General features: G+C 45.2%; 7 protein-coding genes; 4 read left to right on the forward strand and 3 right to left on the reverse strand.

Annotated features, from left to right (window-relative positions):
• Nucleotides 1-833: 833 nt before the first annotated feature.
• Nucleotides 834-2,390, forward strand: FFUJ_04625 (uncharacterized protein; the record flags this gene model as incomplete). The annotated part of the gene is made up of 1 exon (XM_023572067.1): nucleotides 834-2,390. One exon carries the CDS (start codon nucleotides 834-836, stop codon nucleotides 2,388-2,390), a length of 1,557 nt encoding a protein of 518 aa, XP_023426260.1.
• A 419-nt stretch (nucleotides 2,391-2,809) lies between these two features.
• FFUJ_04624 (related to SRP40-suppressor of mutant AC40 of RNA polymerase I and III) lies at nucleotides 2,810-4,129 on the reverse strand (the record flags this gene model as incomplete). Its single annotated transcript, XM_023572068.1, has 1 exon — nucleotides 2,810-4,129. One exon carries the CDS (start codon nucleotides 4,127-4,129, stop codon nucleotides 2,810-2,812), a length of 1,320 nt encoding a protein of 439 aa, XP_023426261.1.
• A 564-nt stretch (nucleotides 4,130-4,693) lies between these two features.
• Nucleotides 4,694-6,311, forward strand: FFUJ_04623 (uncharacterized protein; the record flags this gene model as incomplete). XM_023572069.1 has 3 exons in its annotated part: nucleotides 4,694-5,249; nucleotides 5,300-5,383; nucleotides 5,440-6,311. The coding sequence occupies 3 exons, from the start codon at nucleotides 4,694-4,696 to the stop codon at nucleotides 6,309-6,311; spliced, it is 1,512 nt and encodes a 503-aa protein (XP_023426262.1).
• Nucleotides 6,312-6,555: 244 nt separating this feature from the next.
• On the reverse strand, nucleotides 6,556-7,800 carry FFUJ_04622 (related to gtp-binding protein engb; the record flags this gene model as incomplete). The annotated part of the gene is made up of 1 exon (XM_023572070.1): nucleotides 6,556-7,800. One exon carries the CDS (start codon nucleotides 7,798-7,800, stop codon nucleotides 6,556-6,558), a length of 1,245 nt encoding a protein of 414 aa, XP_023426263.1.
• Nucleotides 7,801-8,249: 449 nt separating this feature from the next.
• FFUJ_04621 (alkb-like alkylated dna repair protein) lies at nucleotides 8,250-9,341 on the forward strand (the record flags this gene model as incomplete). XM_023572071.1 has 2 exons in its annotated part: nucleotides 8,250-8,523; nucleotides 8,575-9,341. 2 exons carry the CDS (start codon nucleotides 8,250-8,252, stop codon nucleotides 9,339-9,341), a joined length of 1,041 nt encoding a protein of 346 aa, XP_023426264.1.
• Nucleotides 9,342-9,568: 227 nt separating this feature from the next.
• FFUJ_04620 (related to ubiquitin-protein ligase) lies at nucleotides 9,569-13,571 on the reverse strand (the record flags this gene model as incomplete). XM_023572072.1 has 3 exons in its annotated part: nucleotides 9,569-11,046; nucleotides 11,105-13,293; nucleotides 13,354-13,571. 3 exons carry the CDS (start codon nucleotides 13,569-13,571, stop codon nucleotides 9,569-9,571), a joined length of 3,885 nt encoding a protein of 1,294 aa, XP_023426265.1.
• Nucleotides 13,572-14,368: 797 nt separating this feature from the next.
• Nucleotides 14,369-16,072, forward strand: FFUJ_04619 (related to YBR267w; the record flags this gene model as incomplete). XM_023572074.1 has 2 exons in its annotated part: nucleotides 14,369-14,481; nucleotides 14,533-16,072. 2 exons carry the CDS (start codon nucleotides 14,369-14,371, stop codon nucleotides 16,070-16,072), a joined length of 1,653 nt encoding a protein of 550 aa, XP_023426266.1.
• Between the last annotated feature and the right edge of the window lie 2,919 nt (nucleotides 16,073-18,991).

Here is an 18,991-nt window from a genome sequence, read left to right on the forward strand (position 1 = left end):
GATGGCCGCTACGGTTTACTTACCTCCTAGAACGGCGTTTAGGATGGGTTTTTGAGACTACCGACGATAGATGAATGATTTGGAGGGCCATAGAGACAGCTTTGAGAACCAGAGGAGGACAAAGAAATATTGGTATCGACCGACTGATTATCCAACTCTCTTGCATAATTCGTCAGCCCTTTTCGATGTAGAGAGGTAGAAGCCGTACGACACAGACCGCCTACGAGACATTTATCTAGGTCATCTATTGGATGAGCCGTAATCGCACAGCCCTGTTACACAGAGCTATTCGACCTGAACTGCTGGTCGTTGGGTTGCGTTCTTGGCGGTGGTTGTAGGGTACTTGATGAGACTCGGCCCAGAGGGAATTGCTGAGACTATGCCTTGAATCCAACCTAGAAACGAAGCCTATCTGAATTCAATCATATAATGAGAATCCATAGAGTCAAAACTGAGGTTTTTATCTAGAACAGATAACGGTTAAATGCGCACAATTATTGTATCATTTGATTCAGCTGAGACGTGGGGAGGGAAAGCTTGGGAGCGGGTGCAGCCGCCGTGGCGCAGCGGTTCAGCGATCGATCCACTCGTTAACCATTTATGTCGAGAGGGCTGAAACTCCCTACCAAATGTGATTTAACTGACAAGCCCCGAGTTTCAATTCTGATTTCTCTTCATTCTGTCATCATGTTGCTCTGAATCTTGTATCTCACGTTTGTCCTATTTTGGAGTTGTTTTCCCTTGATTGTTCCTCGATATCGTTTGTTAGACGGACACCTCTTACCAGCTAAACCTCGATACCTCTCCTCCCTCCCACATTGTAAACCGTTAGGATGGCTGAACCTGGCAGCCCAGGCTGGAAATGGTTTCCCAATGTCAAGGCCAATTGGTCACTCGATGTCGTGACGCTTCTTGCGGTCATTGGGGAATCTTCTATGGCTGAACAGACTCAGACTATCACGGCATCGTTGCTGTGCCTGCTACCTCGACTGATCCCAGCCCCTCAGGCTCTGCTCAAGCCTTCACGTCCAAGCCGAATGCCTGAGACACTCGCAAAGATGACGGGTGTGTATAGTGGAACCACGCTCGACTCTGTGGGCTTCTTTGCCACTATAATTACTCCTTTGGATGCCCTGCAACCTTTCAGCTTCCGCGTGCTTGAGATCACTCATACGGACCCTTCTTTTGGAGACATCGATATGAATCCTCCTTCTGCACAAGAAAGTTGGTCTACTCGAAGTCTGAACTGGGTCAGATCTCGTCGCTCAAATTCAGACACCACTGAGAAACTGCCAAATGAAAAAGACCCCCAAAGCAGCAGAATTCCCCGAGCCCCTCATATAGAAGATGGTGGGCTTCCTCTGCCAAACACAGCGCGAACAACGACATTTCGTCCTCCCGGTGACAGCTCTCCAAGCAATGCGGATGCCCCCAAACCGCTCGCGCGCCGTCCTACGGCTAAGCAGAAAGTGCAAGATATGCTTGCCAACCCAACATTTGCCAACACGAAGAGACGTCCTGCGGTCCCAGCCAAGCTCTTCTCGCCTATCCACATCCTCTCAGTCTTTTCATGCCTTCTAAGCATAGCAATAATCACCTGTGCTGTGGTATGGCAAGATGGAAACGCCATTCTGGCTGTTTCTCTGATATCCTTTGCGTCGACTGTGGTGGGCTATGCCTCATTCTGGCATCCCATTCTCATGAATCGCAAACACACCAATGAGGTCCCTAGAGGCGATGTTATGATCAGAACACGAGAAGGCGCGTTTCTACTTATCAAGTGCACCGAAGAGGTTGCTCGAGAATTGTACTCAGGGACCGAAGAGTGTCACTATCATGTTGGTGGCCGCACATATCGGCTTCTCATGGCCCTTGGGACGACTCTTCTTATGCTAAGCGTCGTGCTTCTTGGAAACTGCACATGGAACTCCCAGATATTTATCGGTGGAAGTTACATCGTCCTCAACGGACTATATTGGGGCTTGGGGATGCTCCCTCGATCATACTTTTGGGATCTCTCGCGGTACCAATGGCAGGACGTAACACCTGAAGACGCGAAGAATGCAAACGAAGTCACAGACGTGAATGAACAACGAGAGGGCTACCCGAGCTTCACACGTACTTTGTGGTTCGCTATCCGCGAGACTCAACTTACTGGCTGGGTTGGCCGCAGTGGAGCGGCTCCAGGTACGAAACAATGGAACAAGTGGCTCAAGGAAGCACTGCAGAATGCCAAGGATGGCAACAGATCATGGGACTCAGTGGCCAGAAAAGATGCCATTATGAAGGAGAGCCTCAGTGCAGATGAGATTCCTGATGAAGCGGCGCAACATGCGCCTGCGGTCGAAGTTCAGAATTCTCCCACGGAAAAGGACCGCACGACATTTTAGGACGAAGTGCAGCGAGTTTTTAACAGGAAAATGAGTCAGACGAGGTTTTTGGTGTATGGGTGTAGCTGAATCTGGGGTATCTATCTTGTAACGGACATAAAAACCGTTGGGTTATTATTTATGTACCCTGGATATTGACGACACGAGCCCTTCTTTGAGGCATGATGTATAACGACTTATTTGAGTGTAGACTGAAGTTGGACATAGAGATACCCGGAAACCTTTGAAATTAATCATGTCTTGGAATAAAAAAAAGTCTAATAAACATGGATAGTGCCCCTAGAATGGCAGTAGAATGAATCTATGTATCTTTGGCGGTGACCGTGTCACGTTCCAAACGCCGGCTATTTCTAAACAAACGATGCTTCATCCTGCTCCAATTTTGGACTTCTCAAACAATAATTTTCAAAAAAAGGTATTTAATCATCGAAATAGATGCCCTTCTTATCGTGGATGTCGATGGCACCGCCACGGTAGCTGCCCCTCTTCTTCTTGTTCTTCTCCTTTGTAAAGCCCTTACCCTTGGTGACAATCAGATCCTCGTGAGCCTTTTGGGAATAGGCGATAGAGACGTATTCGTTGGAAGCGAACTTGGCGTCAACCTTGATGTTCTTGGGAATGCGGGAGAAGGGCTCGTTCTGCTTCTTGCGTCCGTTACCGTTGACAACGGGGTCCGGGGGAAGAGGTGGGTAAGCAGAGTTTGACTGGAACTCGGGCGACGTCTTGTCTAAAGTAACAGAAGAGTCGGAAGAATCCTTCACTTCTTTCTCCTTCTTGATCTTCTTGTCTTTCTTGGGCTCCTTTTCACCGGAGTCAGAGTCGCTGGAGTCGGAGTCAGAAGAAGAGCTGTCGGAGTCGGGAAGCGGCACCTTGGCAGCAGCCTCATCATCTGAGTCGCTGGAGTCGGAATCGGAGCTCGAATCAGAGCTTGAATCGGAGCTAGAAGAGCCAGAGTCCGATTTGGCGCTCTCGTCGTCTGAGTCGCTGCTCGAATCACTATCGCTAGAATCGGAGGAATCGCTTGAGTCGGAGGAATCGCTGGATGAGGAAGAAGAGTCGCTGGAGGAGCTCGAGGAAGCGGCGCGCTTCTGCTTCTTGGCCTTGGGCTTATCCGAGTCAGATTCGGAATCGGAGGAGCTCGAGTCAGAATCAGAGTCCGAAGATGAATCAGAGGAGCTCTCGTCGACGGGAGCCTTTCGCTTCAGAGTGTTGGAGGCCTTGGGCTTGGCAGCCTCATCATCGCTGTCGCTATCGGAGCTGCTGTCGCTGTCGCTGTCCGAGGACGACTCAGCGTCTTTCATATCCACGTCCTCTTCCTTGGCGTCGCTCGAATCAGAGCTGGAGTCGCTGCTAGCAGAGCTGCTGGAGTCTTTCTTAGAGGACTTCTTCTTGCTAGACTTGCTAGACTTGCTACTATCATCGCCTTTGGTAGCCTCCCAAGTCTGGTAAACACTGACAAGGGAAGGATTACCCTCTTCGTCGGTGGCAGCAGTCGCCTTCCAGCCCTTCTTCTCTCTCTGCTTCTTGAAGGCATCGGCAGCGCCCTTGAATGAATGGTCAGATAGGAAATTCTCTACCAAGTCCATGAGCTGACCCGGGGGAGGCGTAGATGCGGCATCGTTCTTGGGAGCCGCGGCTTCTATGCTCTTCTTGCCCATGGTATCGGTTGAAGGGTTGATTGGATTCAGAGGGTTGTTAGAGAATAGCCACGAGGGAGGGCTTTGTTTGGAGCCAGACATACGCCAATGCAACGAAGTGAAGCCTGGGCAATTGCAAACAGCAAGAAATTGTCTTGAGTATCGGGGACTGACACAAATATTTCTTGGACGTCGCGCTGATCAAAGACTGGCTACAGAAAAATTTCTGTGGACGGGTGGATCGATGGTGGGGGCCTGCTATTGACGTTCTAATCGTTATCGATAGCTCCTTCATACCTACCTACCTAGGTAGGCAAAGACTACAGGTAGTCATACCTGACAAGTTGCGCCTGTAACCGCCCTTGACGCAGAAGTAAACCCGTTAAGAATGACAGGGATTACTCTGGACGTACACTACCGAAGCCGCTCTCACCACTAACTCATCTACTTTAGCACACGCTAGCCAGGGGTAGGCTACATGCGCCGCTGGTACCATAGCGACCAGAGGAAAGCTGCCGAAGCTCAAGCATCATCACCTCGAGTCGAATTGTGATTGTAACAATACAAACCTCAACCAAATTCCGTCTTTATTGAACAAAATATACAGACCGCGTTCTTCAGCTCAAAATCGCGGATCGAAACAGAAAGCTCGGCCACGTTCGCAATATGTCAACGAACGCAACGAAACGGAAATTCAATACCTTATTGCAGGGCTTAGGATCATCGAGCGCGAAAGCCGCGAACGACACGTCGGCGCACGAGACCGACTCGCCTTCGAATCGCTCTACTACTTCGCCTGGCATAGAAACTCGTGTATCCGGCGTAGATGCCGAATTACTTCAAAAGCGTCGAAGATTAGGCTTTCCGGATTCAACGGCACCCAAAGCTGGCAAAAGAACAAATCTATCTGCGACCCTCTCTGCTATCGTTTCCCGACGCACACAAACACAGGACTCGTCCAAGAAATCTACAGGGGCGCCCACGCGATATGCACCGACCGATCGAGGAGACCTTTTGAAAAGGCTAGGCACGTTCCAAGAAATAACAGACTGGACTCCAAAGCCGGACAAAGTGAATGAGATAGAATGGGCAAAGCGTGGGTGGGTTTGCCATAGCAAAGAAACTGTTCGCTGTCTTCTCTGCCATCGAGAACTGGTTGTCAAACTCAATCGCAAGGTTGTGGATGGAAAGGAGGTTCCTGTTCTCGTGGCATCCGAGATAGGTAGGCTCTCCCCCCCTTGGACCCTTTATCATCGCGCTAATCTTCAGTAGAGGATGCATTGGTAGACAAGTATGCCGACCTCATTGTAACTTCTCACCAGGATGATTGTCTCTGGCGTAAGCGGGGCTGTGATGGTAAGTTGTTCTCTTCGGAAGCGCATATCGTCTTTGTTTTCTGACCTTGTTTGCAGATTCCCTTCTCCGGTTGTCTTTAACCAACGCGACTACGAGTCTTGCGGCTTTACGTGAGCGTTATGATGAGCTGCTAGCACGAAAATCATTCTTGCCCTATGAATTCAATCTTCGACTGCCAGAGGAGTTGAACTTGGATCATGTTCTTTCACATCTACCGAACGACTTCTTCACCAAACCAGCAGCACCAAAGGAGGCTGAGGCTCAGCCAAATCGAGTCGCACTATCGCTTGCCTTAATGGGATGGCAAGGCCTCAATAACGCCCGTATCGGTGCAGTGCCAAACTCGGCATCATGCCACACCTGTCTCAGGCGATTAGGATTGTGGATGTTCAAGAGCAAAGAAGTGGACGAGAATAATGAGATTCTGGTACCAGCCCCTATGGACTTCTTGGATCCAGCCCGAGAGCATCGCTTCTTCTGCCCGTGGGCGAACTCTGAGACTCAGAAGCAGGCACATTCCCAGAAGGCTTCTGGGCAAGACTTGCCAGGCTGGAAGGTGTTGGTGCGAACCATCGCGAACGAAGCACATCTTCGGAGTGTTTATGAGGGACGTTCACCGGCGAGACCGCGAACTGAACGATCAATGGGAGCACCGTCCACACCCCAGAAGCCTGGAACGGCCGCCTCCATCAACACGCCGACTCAAACCCCTGGCTCTGTTGGAGCTGGGGTAGAAAATGCCGAAGAAGATGAGAAAGAGAGAGATGTAAAGGATAAGGAGAGATGGGCGAGGTTGAAAAGAGTCAAGAGTTTGTTTGATACGAAAGGGAGCAGGAAGTTGAGGCACTCGATAAGCAAGTCCATTAGTAGACCCGGAACTGCCACTTCGACAAAATCGGCCAAATCAAATGGAGGCCAGGCGGAGTGATGGATAGAGTCTCTGCCTTTGTTAGTAAAACACTTGATGATACCATAGTTGTGATGTTAGCATAGGGGCAAGGCGCGGACGGGCAACTACCCCCTCAATGCTGTATTAATACATTATTAAAGACGGGGCTGGCCCTCACACCAACTTGCTTCTCTGAGGTGTCTTATCACGTCGAACGAACTATTGTACAATGATTAAGAGCTAGATATTACATATATGAGTCGACTGGGTTCGACATCCAAGCTCATGATTTCCAAACGATATCATCAAAAGAGACGAGCTTCCCTGTATAAGCCTTAGTCTCAGGTTGCTTTTCTATCTTGTCTCCCAGAGAAAAGCCAGCCATCTCCAGTATTGCAAGTCTTACGCCCCCAATGCCACCTCTATCACCAAGCCGGCGGGATACGGACGCAATTTTGGAGGCTGTGGCATAAACATCCAGTACACGCCCAGACCCTTCCCTCCAGGAGGCAGCTGATTGGGCCTCTAAACCGCGCATGATGGCTTCGATCTGAGTATGAAGCCTGTGACATGCATCTTGCCACTCCTTCCCAGGCTTATCCGCTTTGGTGATGACGACCAATGTTCGAGTGTTAGATTGAGCAAGTGTTCTGAGCATCCATCTATCCGGTTCCTTGAGCTTCTTGTCGGCCGGTATCAAGATCACAGCGCCACGAAGCATGTTCCTGACGTTGAGGTACTTCAGGATAGTCTTTCCCCATGCCTCTTGACTTTTAAATCCGTAGCCTGGCGTGTCCATAAGCACCAGGCTGTGATTTGGCGGTGCATCGCCCTTGCGAATAAGCTCCTTGGCAATCTTGGGACGTGGCCCAACACCATACGCATTCATCGTCGTAGTCTTGCCTGGTTTGTGGCTCACCTTGGCTATTTCCCGACCACCAAGAAGAGCATTGAGGAAAGATGATTTTCCTGCATTGGAGGCACCCAGTACAACAATTTCTGGGGTGTGGTCGTTTTGGGGGTGGTCATGAAGGTTTTCGGCAGAGTAGAGTATCTGGTAGCGTTCTTCAAAGAACTTTCCTGCTGCTGCCAGAGCAGGCTTGTCTTCTTTCGGCACATCGACTGGCGAAGTTGAGCCCTGCTTGAAGCAGATCGACTCACTCTCTATCAATACCTGCTGATGGGGCTTGATTCCCTTAGGCAATGGTCCTCGCGGTTTAGCCTTTCGGGGTTTCGAGGTACTGTCATGGAGAGAAAAGCCTGGAACGATAATCTCCTGAGCAGACGGCTGGCTTCTGGGTTCCTCAGCCTTCACGTTGGAACTCAAGGTCGGCGTGACTGCAACTGGTGAAGTTGCAGGGCTGACTTGCTGTGCTTGGTTGGAAATACGACTTGTAGGTCGGCGAAGTGGTCGCTGACGCAGGTTCATCCGACCTGACATGCTGAAGTGAGCCTTCTGCCCGGCAACCTTGGGACATGACGATAAATAACATAGCGGATTTGACGGAAAGACTCGTAGTGGTGTCATGGTGACCTCTATTGAACGGGCAATGTATAGGTAGTGTAGGAGCTAGGTAACCCAGATATGAAAATTTTCGTCAAATGGGTTTCTCGTTCCAGTTCTGCGCACTCAAAAGAACATGGACATTTCCATAAGACAGCAGCGTAAAATGACAGAAGAAAAAGAAGAAGAAAAAAGACAACCGGGAAGAAAATACCAGCAACTGCATAGGTACCAGAGAAATGTGAGGTTTGCGATGAGCTCGAGGACGTCACGTGCTGCTTCAAGTGGTCCACCAGATTTCTAGATCACGACTGTGAGAACAAGTAGAATAACCTCGACTCGTTGGAGCAAGTCGAGGAAAAACCTAGGTACATGCAAGAGGAACAACACTCGTGGGTCTTTTCCAAGGGATCCTATTCAAAGGGCTGATGTACTGAACGTCCAAGCTTCTAGTTTCCATCATCACGGCCAGAATGGCATCAGCAAACCTTACTGAGATCGACGCCCACGAGCAGCCATCTGATGAGATGCGCGCTGAGTGGAAGAGCTACATGCGTCAAGATCACAAAAGTCTGCTCAGCGACCCTCGAATCGATGACCCTCGCGCTCCCTTTGAAGAGTCTGGTTTCTGTCAAGTCTCGAGTCTTTCGAAAGAGCAGGTTGCAAAAAGTTTCGCTCACCTCAACCCTGAGTTTGCCTTACAGGTCGAGAAGGATGTTCCAGTTATACACCACCCTTTAATACCAGGTACATAAACCTGCTTGTCCTTAATATATCCACAACCTGACACAACCATAGGCCTGTTGATTCTTCCTTCACTTGTGCCCGAGAACGTGCAACAGGATTTACTGGATCGTCTGATCCATCGTGATCTCAGTGTCCAGAACCACCAGACCAACCTACATCTACACTACAACCTTCCATACCCACAAGGGAAGGACGACAATGAACGGTCATTCTTCTCTATCAGTCCAGAAACACCGGCATCATTTCTCCCAAAGGACCCCAGCGTTCATAAGCCACTGTCAATCAAGCAGGTTATGCAGCGAAAACTGCACTGGGTAACGCTTGGAGGCCAGTACGACTGGACCAACCGTGTTTACCCCGAGGAATTGCCTCCCCAGTTTCCCGATGATATCTCACACATGCTTCAGGGCCTGTTCCCCGAAACTATTGCCCAAGCAGCCATTCTCAACTTCTACACGCCAGGCGATACTATGATGATGCACCGAGATGTCAGCGAGGAGACAGACAAGGGACTTATCAGTTTGAGTTTCGGCTGTGATGGGCTCTTCATGATTGCACCGAATGACTTTAAACAAGCCTCTCAAAATGAAACACCAAGCGAAAAACAGTATCTGCTCTTGAGGCTCAGATCTGGGGATGCCATCTACATGACCCAGGACTCGAGATATGCCTGGCATGGAGTGCCCAAAGTGCTGAAGGATACATGCCCAAGTTATCTTGAAGATTGGCCAGCCCGAGGCGATGAGAAATTTGCGGATTGGCGAGGATGGATGAAAAACAAGAGAATCAACCTGAATGTCAGGCAAATGCGAGATTAGCAGACGAATACCTATTCGACAATCTTGATTAGAGCATACTGCTTATCCTGGCAAGTTCTAACACATTACTTGAAACTGAGCAATATCATTAGACGCTTTCATATGCTATTGTGAAAGTCACTCGTGCTTTCTCTCCAGTTGCTGGCTAAGCGTATAGAGTCTGGTCGCTACCCACGCAAAGCTCAACAGAACTGATTCCATACCTTATCCCATGAAAAAACGCCTTATTAAGCAAAGCCAAATCCTTGAGCATTCTCAAGTGCCATCCCAAGCCGCTCTCTTAACACCTCTTTATCTTTATACTCCGGTAGAAGAAGTGTGCCATAACAGGTATATGCTGTCGGTAAGTGTCCACCCGCGCCATCTTCTTCACCATTTTTTTGTATCACAAATTGCAGATTCTTCATGCCGCCGACAGGAACACGGTCAGACGATGTCACAAATTCCAGAAGGCGTTGTTTCATTCTCTCGTCGTACCTCTTGACGATAGACCAGAAGTCTTTAATGGTACGATGCGAAGCATCCCAGCCCACGTAGCGCGCGTACCGCTTCAATTCGCTGATGTCAATTTCTTGAACACCCTCAACGAGTGACTGCAAGGTTGATGGGCTCAGGAGCGAGAGTGACTTTCTGTCGAGGCAAGAATTGAACCCTTGCTCGAAAGCAAGATACTGTCGTCGAATGGAAACATCCGTGAGGTGACGGATGTAATCGATGATGTAGTCGTCCCGATTTTCGTTGGTAACAAGGGGAGCGTCATCTGGGTTATCCATGTGTGGTGGTGCAATATCACAGGAACTTGAGGCTGCCTTGGGCCAGTCCGCTTGCTCGTCCATCCTCATATCTCGTGTCACAACGGTACCGAGAGATTCAACTGAAAATTCGTACGTGCGGGCAAAAATGTCCTCAACGAGGCCATCTTTTTCATCCCACTCCAGTAATGTTGTTAGCCCGCTTGCCAAATCTGGCCAACCATCGGCGATATGGTGAAGCTCTTCAACCGGTTTGCCCAGCAGCTTCCGATAAAGGGCCCTCGGAAAAGTGATGGGCAGCGTCAGGCCATTGTACAAGGCGAGCGACATCAGAAGCCCCACTAGTTCGTACTTCCAATCTTCGGTCAATGACCCAGGGGTGAACCATGCCATGCGTGTTCGTTCGTCAACAGTGAAAGCACCATATTGGGGATCGAGGCACTCGGCAATTGCCAATCGGAAAAACTCTTGCTGGACACCTCCAGAATCAAAACCCTCTTCGCCACTATTCTCCCCCAAGTGCACCTTCAGCGGGTGAAGGAGCTCCCGTTTCTCTCGTCTCCAAAGCTGGTCGAAGGCATCTCGGGCGACATTACTCCTGCCGATTTCGAGAACTAGGTATTTCGATGAAGCTGTTCTCAAAAGATCTTGTAAAACCATCTTGTGGTGGGGGTTAGTAATGAGACTACCGGGATCGACAATAGCACTCATGCGAGTTTTTAACGAACTCGACTCTTCGAACATACGACTCATCCGGGCAAAATTGATGGACCGAAAGAAAGAAACAAGCGTGTCGGGGCTGAAAATGTAAGGATAGTCCAGGATGTGTCGTCGCCAGCGTGTCGAATTGAACGCTAACCAGTCCACAGGCATCTCGATCGAATCTAGACGCTCCGAAAGATAATCGACTCGAAATTGGATATCCCCAAGAAGGAGAAGATTTCGGTTGGCATCTTGCAGAAGTTAGTAAGGCCAGATCCTATTCATTGGCTAATCGGAGCATGCACATACGTAGGGTCTCGATGAACGATAAAGCTCCCCCAAATGGTCCGTCCATGGTAAAATCGGCTCGACCGTCCCATTCGTTGAGTAATATGGTGCGTGCCCAATCTAGAAGTACAGTTGGCACTCGAGTCTCATGCAAGAGCCGCTCTGATTGTGGGAATTCCAGAATCGCCGCTGAGCCTGTACTGAGAAAATCGAGCTGGTCAACTAAAGGTTGCAAAATATCAACCTTGTTGTTTTCGGTCTCATTCAAGGGGCCAGCGTTGTCCATCTTGTCAGAAAAGTGCCGTCTGGCTGTAATGGCGCAAAATAGCCTACGGGCAAGTCTGATAGCCAAGTCGTTTGAGAATGCATCATCATAATCTAAACATCGAGACGAAGATTGCCGAGCCATGGCGCTCCGGCCGGCGAGGGTCAGTCCATTTGAGCGGACGCGGGACATCTCATATAGTGTTCTCGAATCCTGAACAGCTGGAGCTGCGGCTACCAATGCATGCATGCAGATCGACATCAAATAACCGGCGTCAACATCGGATAGAGACCCCTTGTGCTTCTGTAATCTTGAGTCATTGTCCTTGATGGAATTGTGTGACCTCGAATCTTGCGGAGGAACAAACAAGCGCCCGGCAGCTAGCCAGAGACTGTGAAATACAAGATTACATGCGACGCGGCTTAATCGATGAAAACAGTACCAGAGTGTCTGAGAATCGTAGAGTTTTCTGTCGTGAGTAAACGATTGAACGATGACTTGCGGATCCATGAGAACGTTGAAAAGCGTCTGGTCATTAAAACGTTGCCACTGTTTTCTAGACCTAGTTGTACGCGACATAGATTGACGTCGTAGAGGCTTTCGCTGGTTCACGGGTCGTGGGTATGGATGAGTTGCGTCGGAGGCGGAGGCTATAACTGACTGTGCTGTTCCGTCTTCTTCGTAAATGTCACAAATGAAGTCAACGAGATTAACATCGAGCTGTGAGAGAGCTTGAGGCAGGATGTTTTCCAGACTGTGGGATGAGATGTCCGGTAGTGCTATGTCAAGATTTTTCGTCCGTTGAGAATTATTAATTCTGAGATGGCCACAATTTGCATCGTCTTTCGACCTGGACTCACCAAAAGGCTCGGCATGTGCCAAAGTTGATGGACTTGCGGGTGAAAGGGACTGCGCCGAAGGTTTTGTAACATTTTCGAAAAACCCTGGTTTCAAAGACACTTCTGGGATGCCCCGTCCAGACAAACTCTTATTGTGTCTAGGTCGCACAGATTTCTCGTGCAAGGTGCTGTTTACCTGAGACGCTTTAGTTGACTTTACTTTGTCCCCAGATTTGGTGGTATTGTTCGAGTCAGTAGATCGTCGCCTGTGCTTTGACGCAGAGTTCTTTCGTGACTTTGATAGTGACCCGTTACTGGGTTTTGGCGGTTTTGGTATGAATGAGGTCTCATTCATGTCAGTCGCATGCGGTTGCACAGCTACGGTCGTCGAAGCTGTTGTATCTGACTCTTCAGGAGCAGTACTTTGAATATCCGAGCCTGCGGTAGTTCTGGCTAAGCTTGCTGGACCTTGGGGAAGGTCAAAATCCCCCGCTGAATCGAGATTACTGATTTTTGTCGCCATTGCAGCGACACTTCGCGGTGTCAACCATTCGAGCATCTTAAAAGTTACGGTCCCAAAGAGATTCGCGGCGAATGAACGGTGATCCTTGCTCATGGGCGCCTCGATTACACGGATCTGAGAGACCAAGTCGCAGTCGCGATCGCTCAGATGTGGGGTGCATGCTGCGGCTGGCTTACTTGCATGCCGGATCGGAGAGATCGGGTCGCTTGGGTCGTCCGTTGGGCAAGCAGGGACATCTTGGGATGATAACGAGAGTGCTCGTGGTCTAGAGATCCGTTCCTTGCGTGCACTTGGCAAGGTGGCGGCGCTTGCTCTGTTATGGTCCGGATGCGAAGACGAGGATGACCGCGTAGAGAAAATTAAGTTGCCAAAAGCCGCCGCCGGCTCGCGAGATTTACGGAGGAACGGACATAATCCTTTCTCCGGATCGTCCTGGCTTGCTAAATATATCGCCAATGTCCTGGCACTTGTCGTGTTATACCTTCGGATGGGCGCCCGGCCTGCCAAGCGGCGCCTGCATGTGAAGCAAGTGGGAGTGGCGCAATTGACATTTTCACAACCTGATCGAAGTTGCAAGATGTATCTGCTTCGATAATCAGAACACGGAGGATATTGAGTGGATGGATATAGTTGTCAGACGAACCTCTCCACAAGAAGCTGGAAACCATGGCGGCGACTCGCTTGATGGATCGCATAGACTCGCGCTGGGTTCTCAACGTTCTGAACATAGGCCATGAGGTCAGGGGGCGCGTCGGGGGGCAGACGTGCAAATGGCGCTTCTTGCCATAGCCCGGCGAGAAGATCTAGATCTGCCGTGAGTTCGATGGAATTGTCCCGGGGACGAACGGCATCGGGCGTCATGACATGGGAGGATGGGGTCGCGCCTCGATGGGCACCTGGAGGATGCGTAAGAGGTGGGGGATTTGATAAAGAGATGTCAAAATTTAGAGAAGTATCGCATGAGGAGGAGAGGTGTCGAAATAGTGTGCGCGGATATTTTACACAAAGTTGATGATACAAGTTGGTTCTATGAAACTGAGTAGGGTATGCTGGTCGTGGGAGATGTCGTCTAATCTGAGGGCAGTCTGCGCTCTCAGGAGCTGTTTGGTCAGCCTCTCGAAAGAGGCGATGATGCGCCCCTAGCTAACTGTCCCTAACAGACGCTACATGTAGTCCCTACTACCAAGATCTCTTTGACACCAGCTGCTTGCCAGTCTTGGACTAGAGAGTGGACCAGCTCCACCTTATGGTGGCCAATGGCCCAGCCGCAATATGCGGGCTAAGGCAGGCAAGAGAAACGGGGACCTCTGCTTGGAGTGACAGAAATAGCTCGTGAAGCGGAGTGGATAGTTAGCAATGCTTCGACTGGTCATTTTCTGCATCTCGCCTTAAAGTCAGTCGCACCCAGAGGACGGCTTAGAAGGGCCCAGTACCCTTGCGTGGCGGGGTTTGGGGCAAAAAAAAAGTCAGTCATCAATCTCACTGATAACCTTTTCTGTGTGACGTTATCTACAGAGCCCCGCCATATCCCACCAATTCAACTCCGAATTTCTTTCCCAAACATAACCGTCTTGTGAAGACCAGGGCACAGGCGACAAGAAAATAAGCCTCATAACTCGGATCAGGACTTATAAACCGCATAATTTTCGCTTCCTATCATGGCGAGTGTCCAGGCGTCCGGTGCAGCCTCGCACCCATACACCTGCAACACCTGCCAAGTTGCGTATCGCAACATCGATCTGCAGAAGGGGCACATGAAAAGTGATTGGCAGTAAGTACATTTTTTGGATCTCCAGTAGAAGCTGAGGCTAATCATCCAAAGTCGATACAACCTCAAACGCCGGGTTGCCTCGCTGCCTCCCATTTCTTCCGATGTCTTCACTGAGAAGGTTCTGCAGGCAAGGGCGGTGTCAAGCGCTGAAGCAGACAAAGCCTACTTCGAACGTGTATGTGACATCTGCGAGAGGACATACTACAGCGAGAATGCATTCCAGAACCACCTGTCGAGCCAGAAGCACAAGACCAAGGAGGCCAGTAGTGGACAGACTGTTTCTGGTCGAGCTGACGACGAAACAACCTCGATCGTCAGCTCTACGTTCTCTCTTGGCGAACCTATCGCACCTAGCCAAGGAGAGGTTGATTCCGACGCCGAGGAAGAATTCAGCCATGTTGTTGAAGGCCTCCAGAAGGCGAGCATTACCGAGCAAAGGCCATCTCCTGTCAAGCGTCCCTCCCACCCCCAGCCCTCAGTCGCAAACGCTGCACAAGGCAATAACGACGACAACAGGGCCTCCAACTCAGCCACGCCCATGCCCGTTCCTGCTACTCAGGATCCTGACATGACACTGGAATCATGCTTGTTCTGCAACTATACCTCTCCAACCATTTCTCTCAACATACATCATATGGAACGCTTTCATGGCATGTTCATCCCTGAGAAGAAGTATCTTGTTGATATCGACGGCTTGCTCAAGCAACTCCAATATAAAATCCGAGAGCACCACCAGTGCCTGTACTGTGATAAGTTTAAATCGTCCATGTTTGGGATTCAGACACACATGCGCGATACAGGCCACTGCAAGATCCCCTACGAGACTGAGCGTGACCAGCTTGAGATTGGGGATTTCTATGATTTCAGGAGCACCTACTCTGATGATGAGGAGATGAGTGACGATGGCTCGGTTGTGAACGAGACAAGTGGAGGGGCGAAGCTCGGGGCACGTCGTCCTTCTAAACTCACAGGAGAGGATGGAGCCGAGGTTGAGGAAGGCGAAGGGGCAGACGGTTGGGAGACGGATAGTTCAGAATCGTCTTTGGACTCAGCAGATCTTACTGCCGTACCGGCTGAAGGTCACATCCACCAGTTCGAACGCCTCGATAAGCACCCACATCACTCGCGACAAGATCCGAGACAAAGACACCAAGCGGATGGCTGGCATTCTCACGCCCACAAACCTACGCGTGCCGTCTTTTATGACGATTACGAACTTCACCTCCCTACCGGCAAGTCAGTTGGTCATCGTTCGTTGAACAAGTACTTCCGACAGAATCTGCATAGCCACCCCTCGCCCGAGGAGCGAGCGGAGAGATTGGCGATTGAAAGCGCCGAGACCGAGCAACAAGGTTCGACTTCCGATGGTCAGCTCGTTGAGAGGGAAACTGGGTCTAGATCCCGTAAAATGGTACCGCGCGGAATGGCGGGCATGGTTGGCGCTCCAGAACAACAAAAGAGGCGAGCTCGCCGTGCAGAAGAACGAGGAAGAACCCTAGAGCAGGTTCACACAAAGCAAAGGGACTTGGCCTATGGAAAGAAACACAATAACCATAAGAACTACTACTATCGTGAGATGGGTGGAGGTTGATTGAATAGGTAAAGTGTAGTTAAGAAATTTAGAAAGGAAAATATTAAAAGTTATTATTTTAAAGACTTAAAAGTTTATTATGTATAAATTAATTTTTAATTTAAATTATTATAAATATAAATTAAAAAAATATATAAAGAAATAATCTTTAATATAAATTACTATTTCTTTATTAATATTACTTTATTTATTCTTAAATATAAAATTAATTAATTATATACTTAAGTATATATATTTAATTAATAGATTAATATAATAACGCCCTGGTAATAAGGCTAACTGGCCTCCTACTATATAATCTTAGGATCCCCTTAAGTCTATTATAAAAACCCCTTAAATAGAAATCCTGCTTTTTTAAGCTTTAATTAATATAATACTATTATGCCTATTTAGCTATTACCTATCTATTATAATAATTCTAAAGCTTTTACTTAAGCTATTTAGATATAATAGTAAACCTATAAAGAATTACTATAGCTAATATAAAACTTAATAAGCTATTAATAAATCCTTTAGGAATTAATAATAACTCTATTTAAGATAGTAATAAAGGATCTTCTTAAATAGTAACCTATATAGTTAATTATATTATTTATATTATATATATTAATGCCCTAAAAGTTAGAATTAAGTAGCTAAAAGAAGAGCTTATTTTTTAATAGTAATAAAATAAGTTAAAATAATACTTTAAGGAGAATAAAGGCAGATTATAAAACCTTTTTAAAACCTAAAAAAGGAATAAATTATTTATATAACTATTTAATTTTAATACTAAAGACTTATTATAAATAAATAATAATATCTTAATAAGGTAATAATAAGTAAGAAATAGCTTTACTTTTAATAATAATAGAAAAATAAAAGCTAAAAATATTATTATCTTTAAATACCTAATTATCTTTTAAAAATAAGATAAATAGTTAGATAATATAGATTAAAGCTTTAAGAAAGCCTAAAAATAATACTATATTAATAAAAGCTATATCCTATTTACTTATAATAATATAGTACTAAATATAAGGCTTATATAGTTAGGTTATTTAAATAAATAAATAGAAAAAAGAAAAAAAGACTTAAAAAGAGATTAAAAAGTATTTAAAAAATAGTTTTTTATTTTTATAGAAAATAGAGGAAATTACTAAATATTTATAACTATATAACTAAAAAATACCTAATAATAACTTAATTAATCCCCTTAAGACTTCTATAAATATCTTATTTTTATTAAAAATTATCTCTTTTATAAGCTTAATATAGCTATAAAAGTTTATTAATACTATATTAAACTTTTACCTATCCTTTAAGATATTATAGCCTTTTAGAAAGGTATTAATCTCTTTAAAATTAAAGAAGAATTTATTTAATTAATATAATAACTTTAAGATACTTTAAACTAAAAGAATAAATATATAAAAAACCTATTAAATTCCTTACTATTTAAAAAGAAACTTTACTAACCTTAAAAACTGCTTAAATTATATTTATATTAATAACCCTAGAAAAATAATTAAAATTACTTTTTTATTATTAACCTAAAAGAAAAAAAAAAGACTTAAATTCTATAAAATATTATAATTATTATAAAAAAGGTTACTATTTAAGAAATTGCCTTAAACCTAAAAGAATAAATTAAATAAAAAGATTAAAAAACTAAATATAACTAAAGATATAAATTAATTTTTAATTAATACCTCTAAAATAACCTTAATCTATAACTAAAATAGACTTTAAATTTACTTTAAAAAAAAGATTTTAATTATAATAAAAGCTTAAGGCTATAAGACTATTAAAGTATAAGCTTACTTTAATTATAATATAAAAATAGATACTATTAATAAAACCTTTATAAAATTCTAGAAATTTTAATAATTAAAAGATATTAATATTTCTCTTTAAAAAGTAGATAATACCTAATTAAGAACTATAAAATGCTAAGAAATAACCTTAACTTTAATAAATTATTAAAAATAAATATATAAAACTATATAAAGCCTAATAAATATTAATAAATAGGATTAAAATAAATTAATACTTCTTTTTATTACTATTTTAAAAGATCTCTAAATTATAATAGACTTTAAGATAAAGAAATAGTAATTTAAAGGGCATTATAAAGGCCTTAAACTCTTTAAACTTTATTAATTTTTAAAGAAAATCTATAATAAAGCTAAAATCTTTATTATTACTATTATTAAAGAACCTTACTTACTTTTTAATAAAAAACCTTAAAAACCTAATTAACTTAAAGATATCCCTTATAAACTAAAAGCTTATATTAAGGTCTTTATTTATAATAAGGCAATAGAAATACTTAACTTTAAGAAGATAGATTATATTATTAACCTAATTAAAGGGAAGGAGCCTCTATATAGCCCTATCTATCCCCTTTTATAGGCAGAACTTAAGAAACTTTAAAAGTATATTTAAAAAAACCTAAAAACTAAATAAATTTATTTATTTAAAAGTTTAATTAAATTTTCTATTTTTTTTATCTTTAAGAAAAATAGAGATCTTTATTTCTATATAGATTACTATAGCTTAAATACTATTACTATTAAGAATTATATAATAACGCCCTGGTAATAAGGCTAACCGGCCTCCTACTACATAATCCCAGGACCCCCTTAAGTCTATTATAAAAACCCCTTAAATAGAAATCCTACTTCCTTAAGCTTTAGTTAATATAATACTATTATGCCTATCTAGCTATTATCTATTTACTATAATAATTCTAAAGCTTTTACCTAAACTACTTAGGTATAATAGTAAACTTATAAAGAACTACTGCAGCTAATATAAAACCTAATAAGCTATTAGTAAATCCTCTAGAAATTAGTAATAACTCTACCTAAAACAGTAATAAAGGATCCTTTTAAACAGTAATCTATATAGCTAGTTATATTACCTATATTATATATA

The sequence above is a fragment of the Fusarium fujikuroi genome, chromosome FFUJ_chr02 (assembly GCF_900079805.1).
Source record: "Fusarium fujikuroi IMI 58289 draft genome, chromosome FFUJ_chr02".
Lineage (NCBI taxonomy): Eukaryota > Fungi > Ascomycota > Sordariomycetes > Hypocreales > Nectriaceae > Fusarium > Fusarium fujikuroi.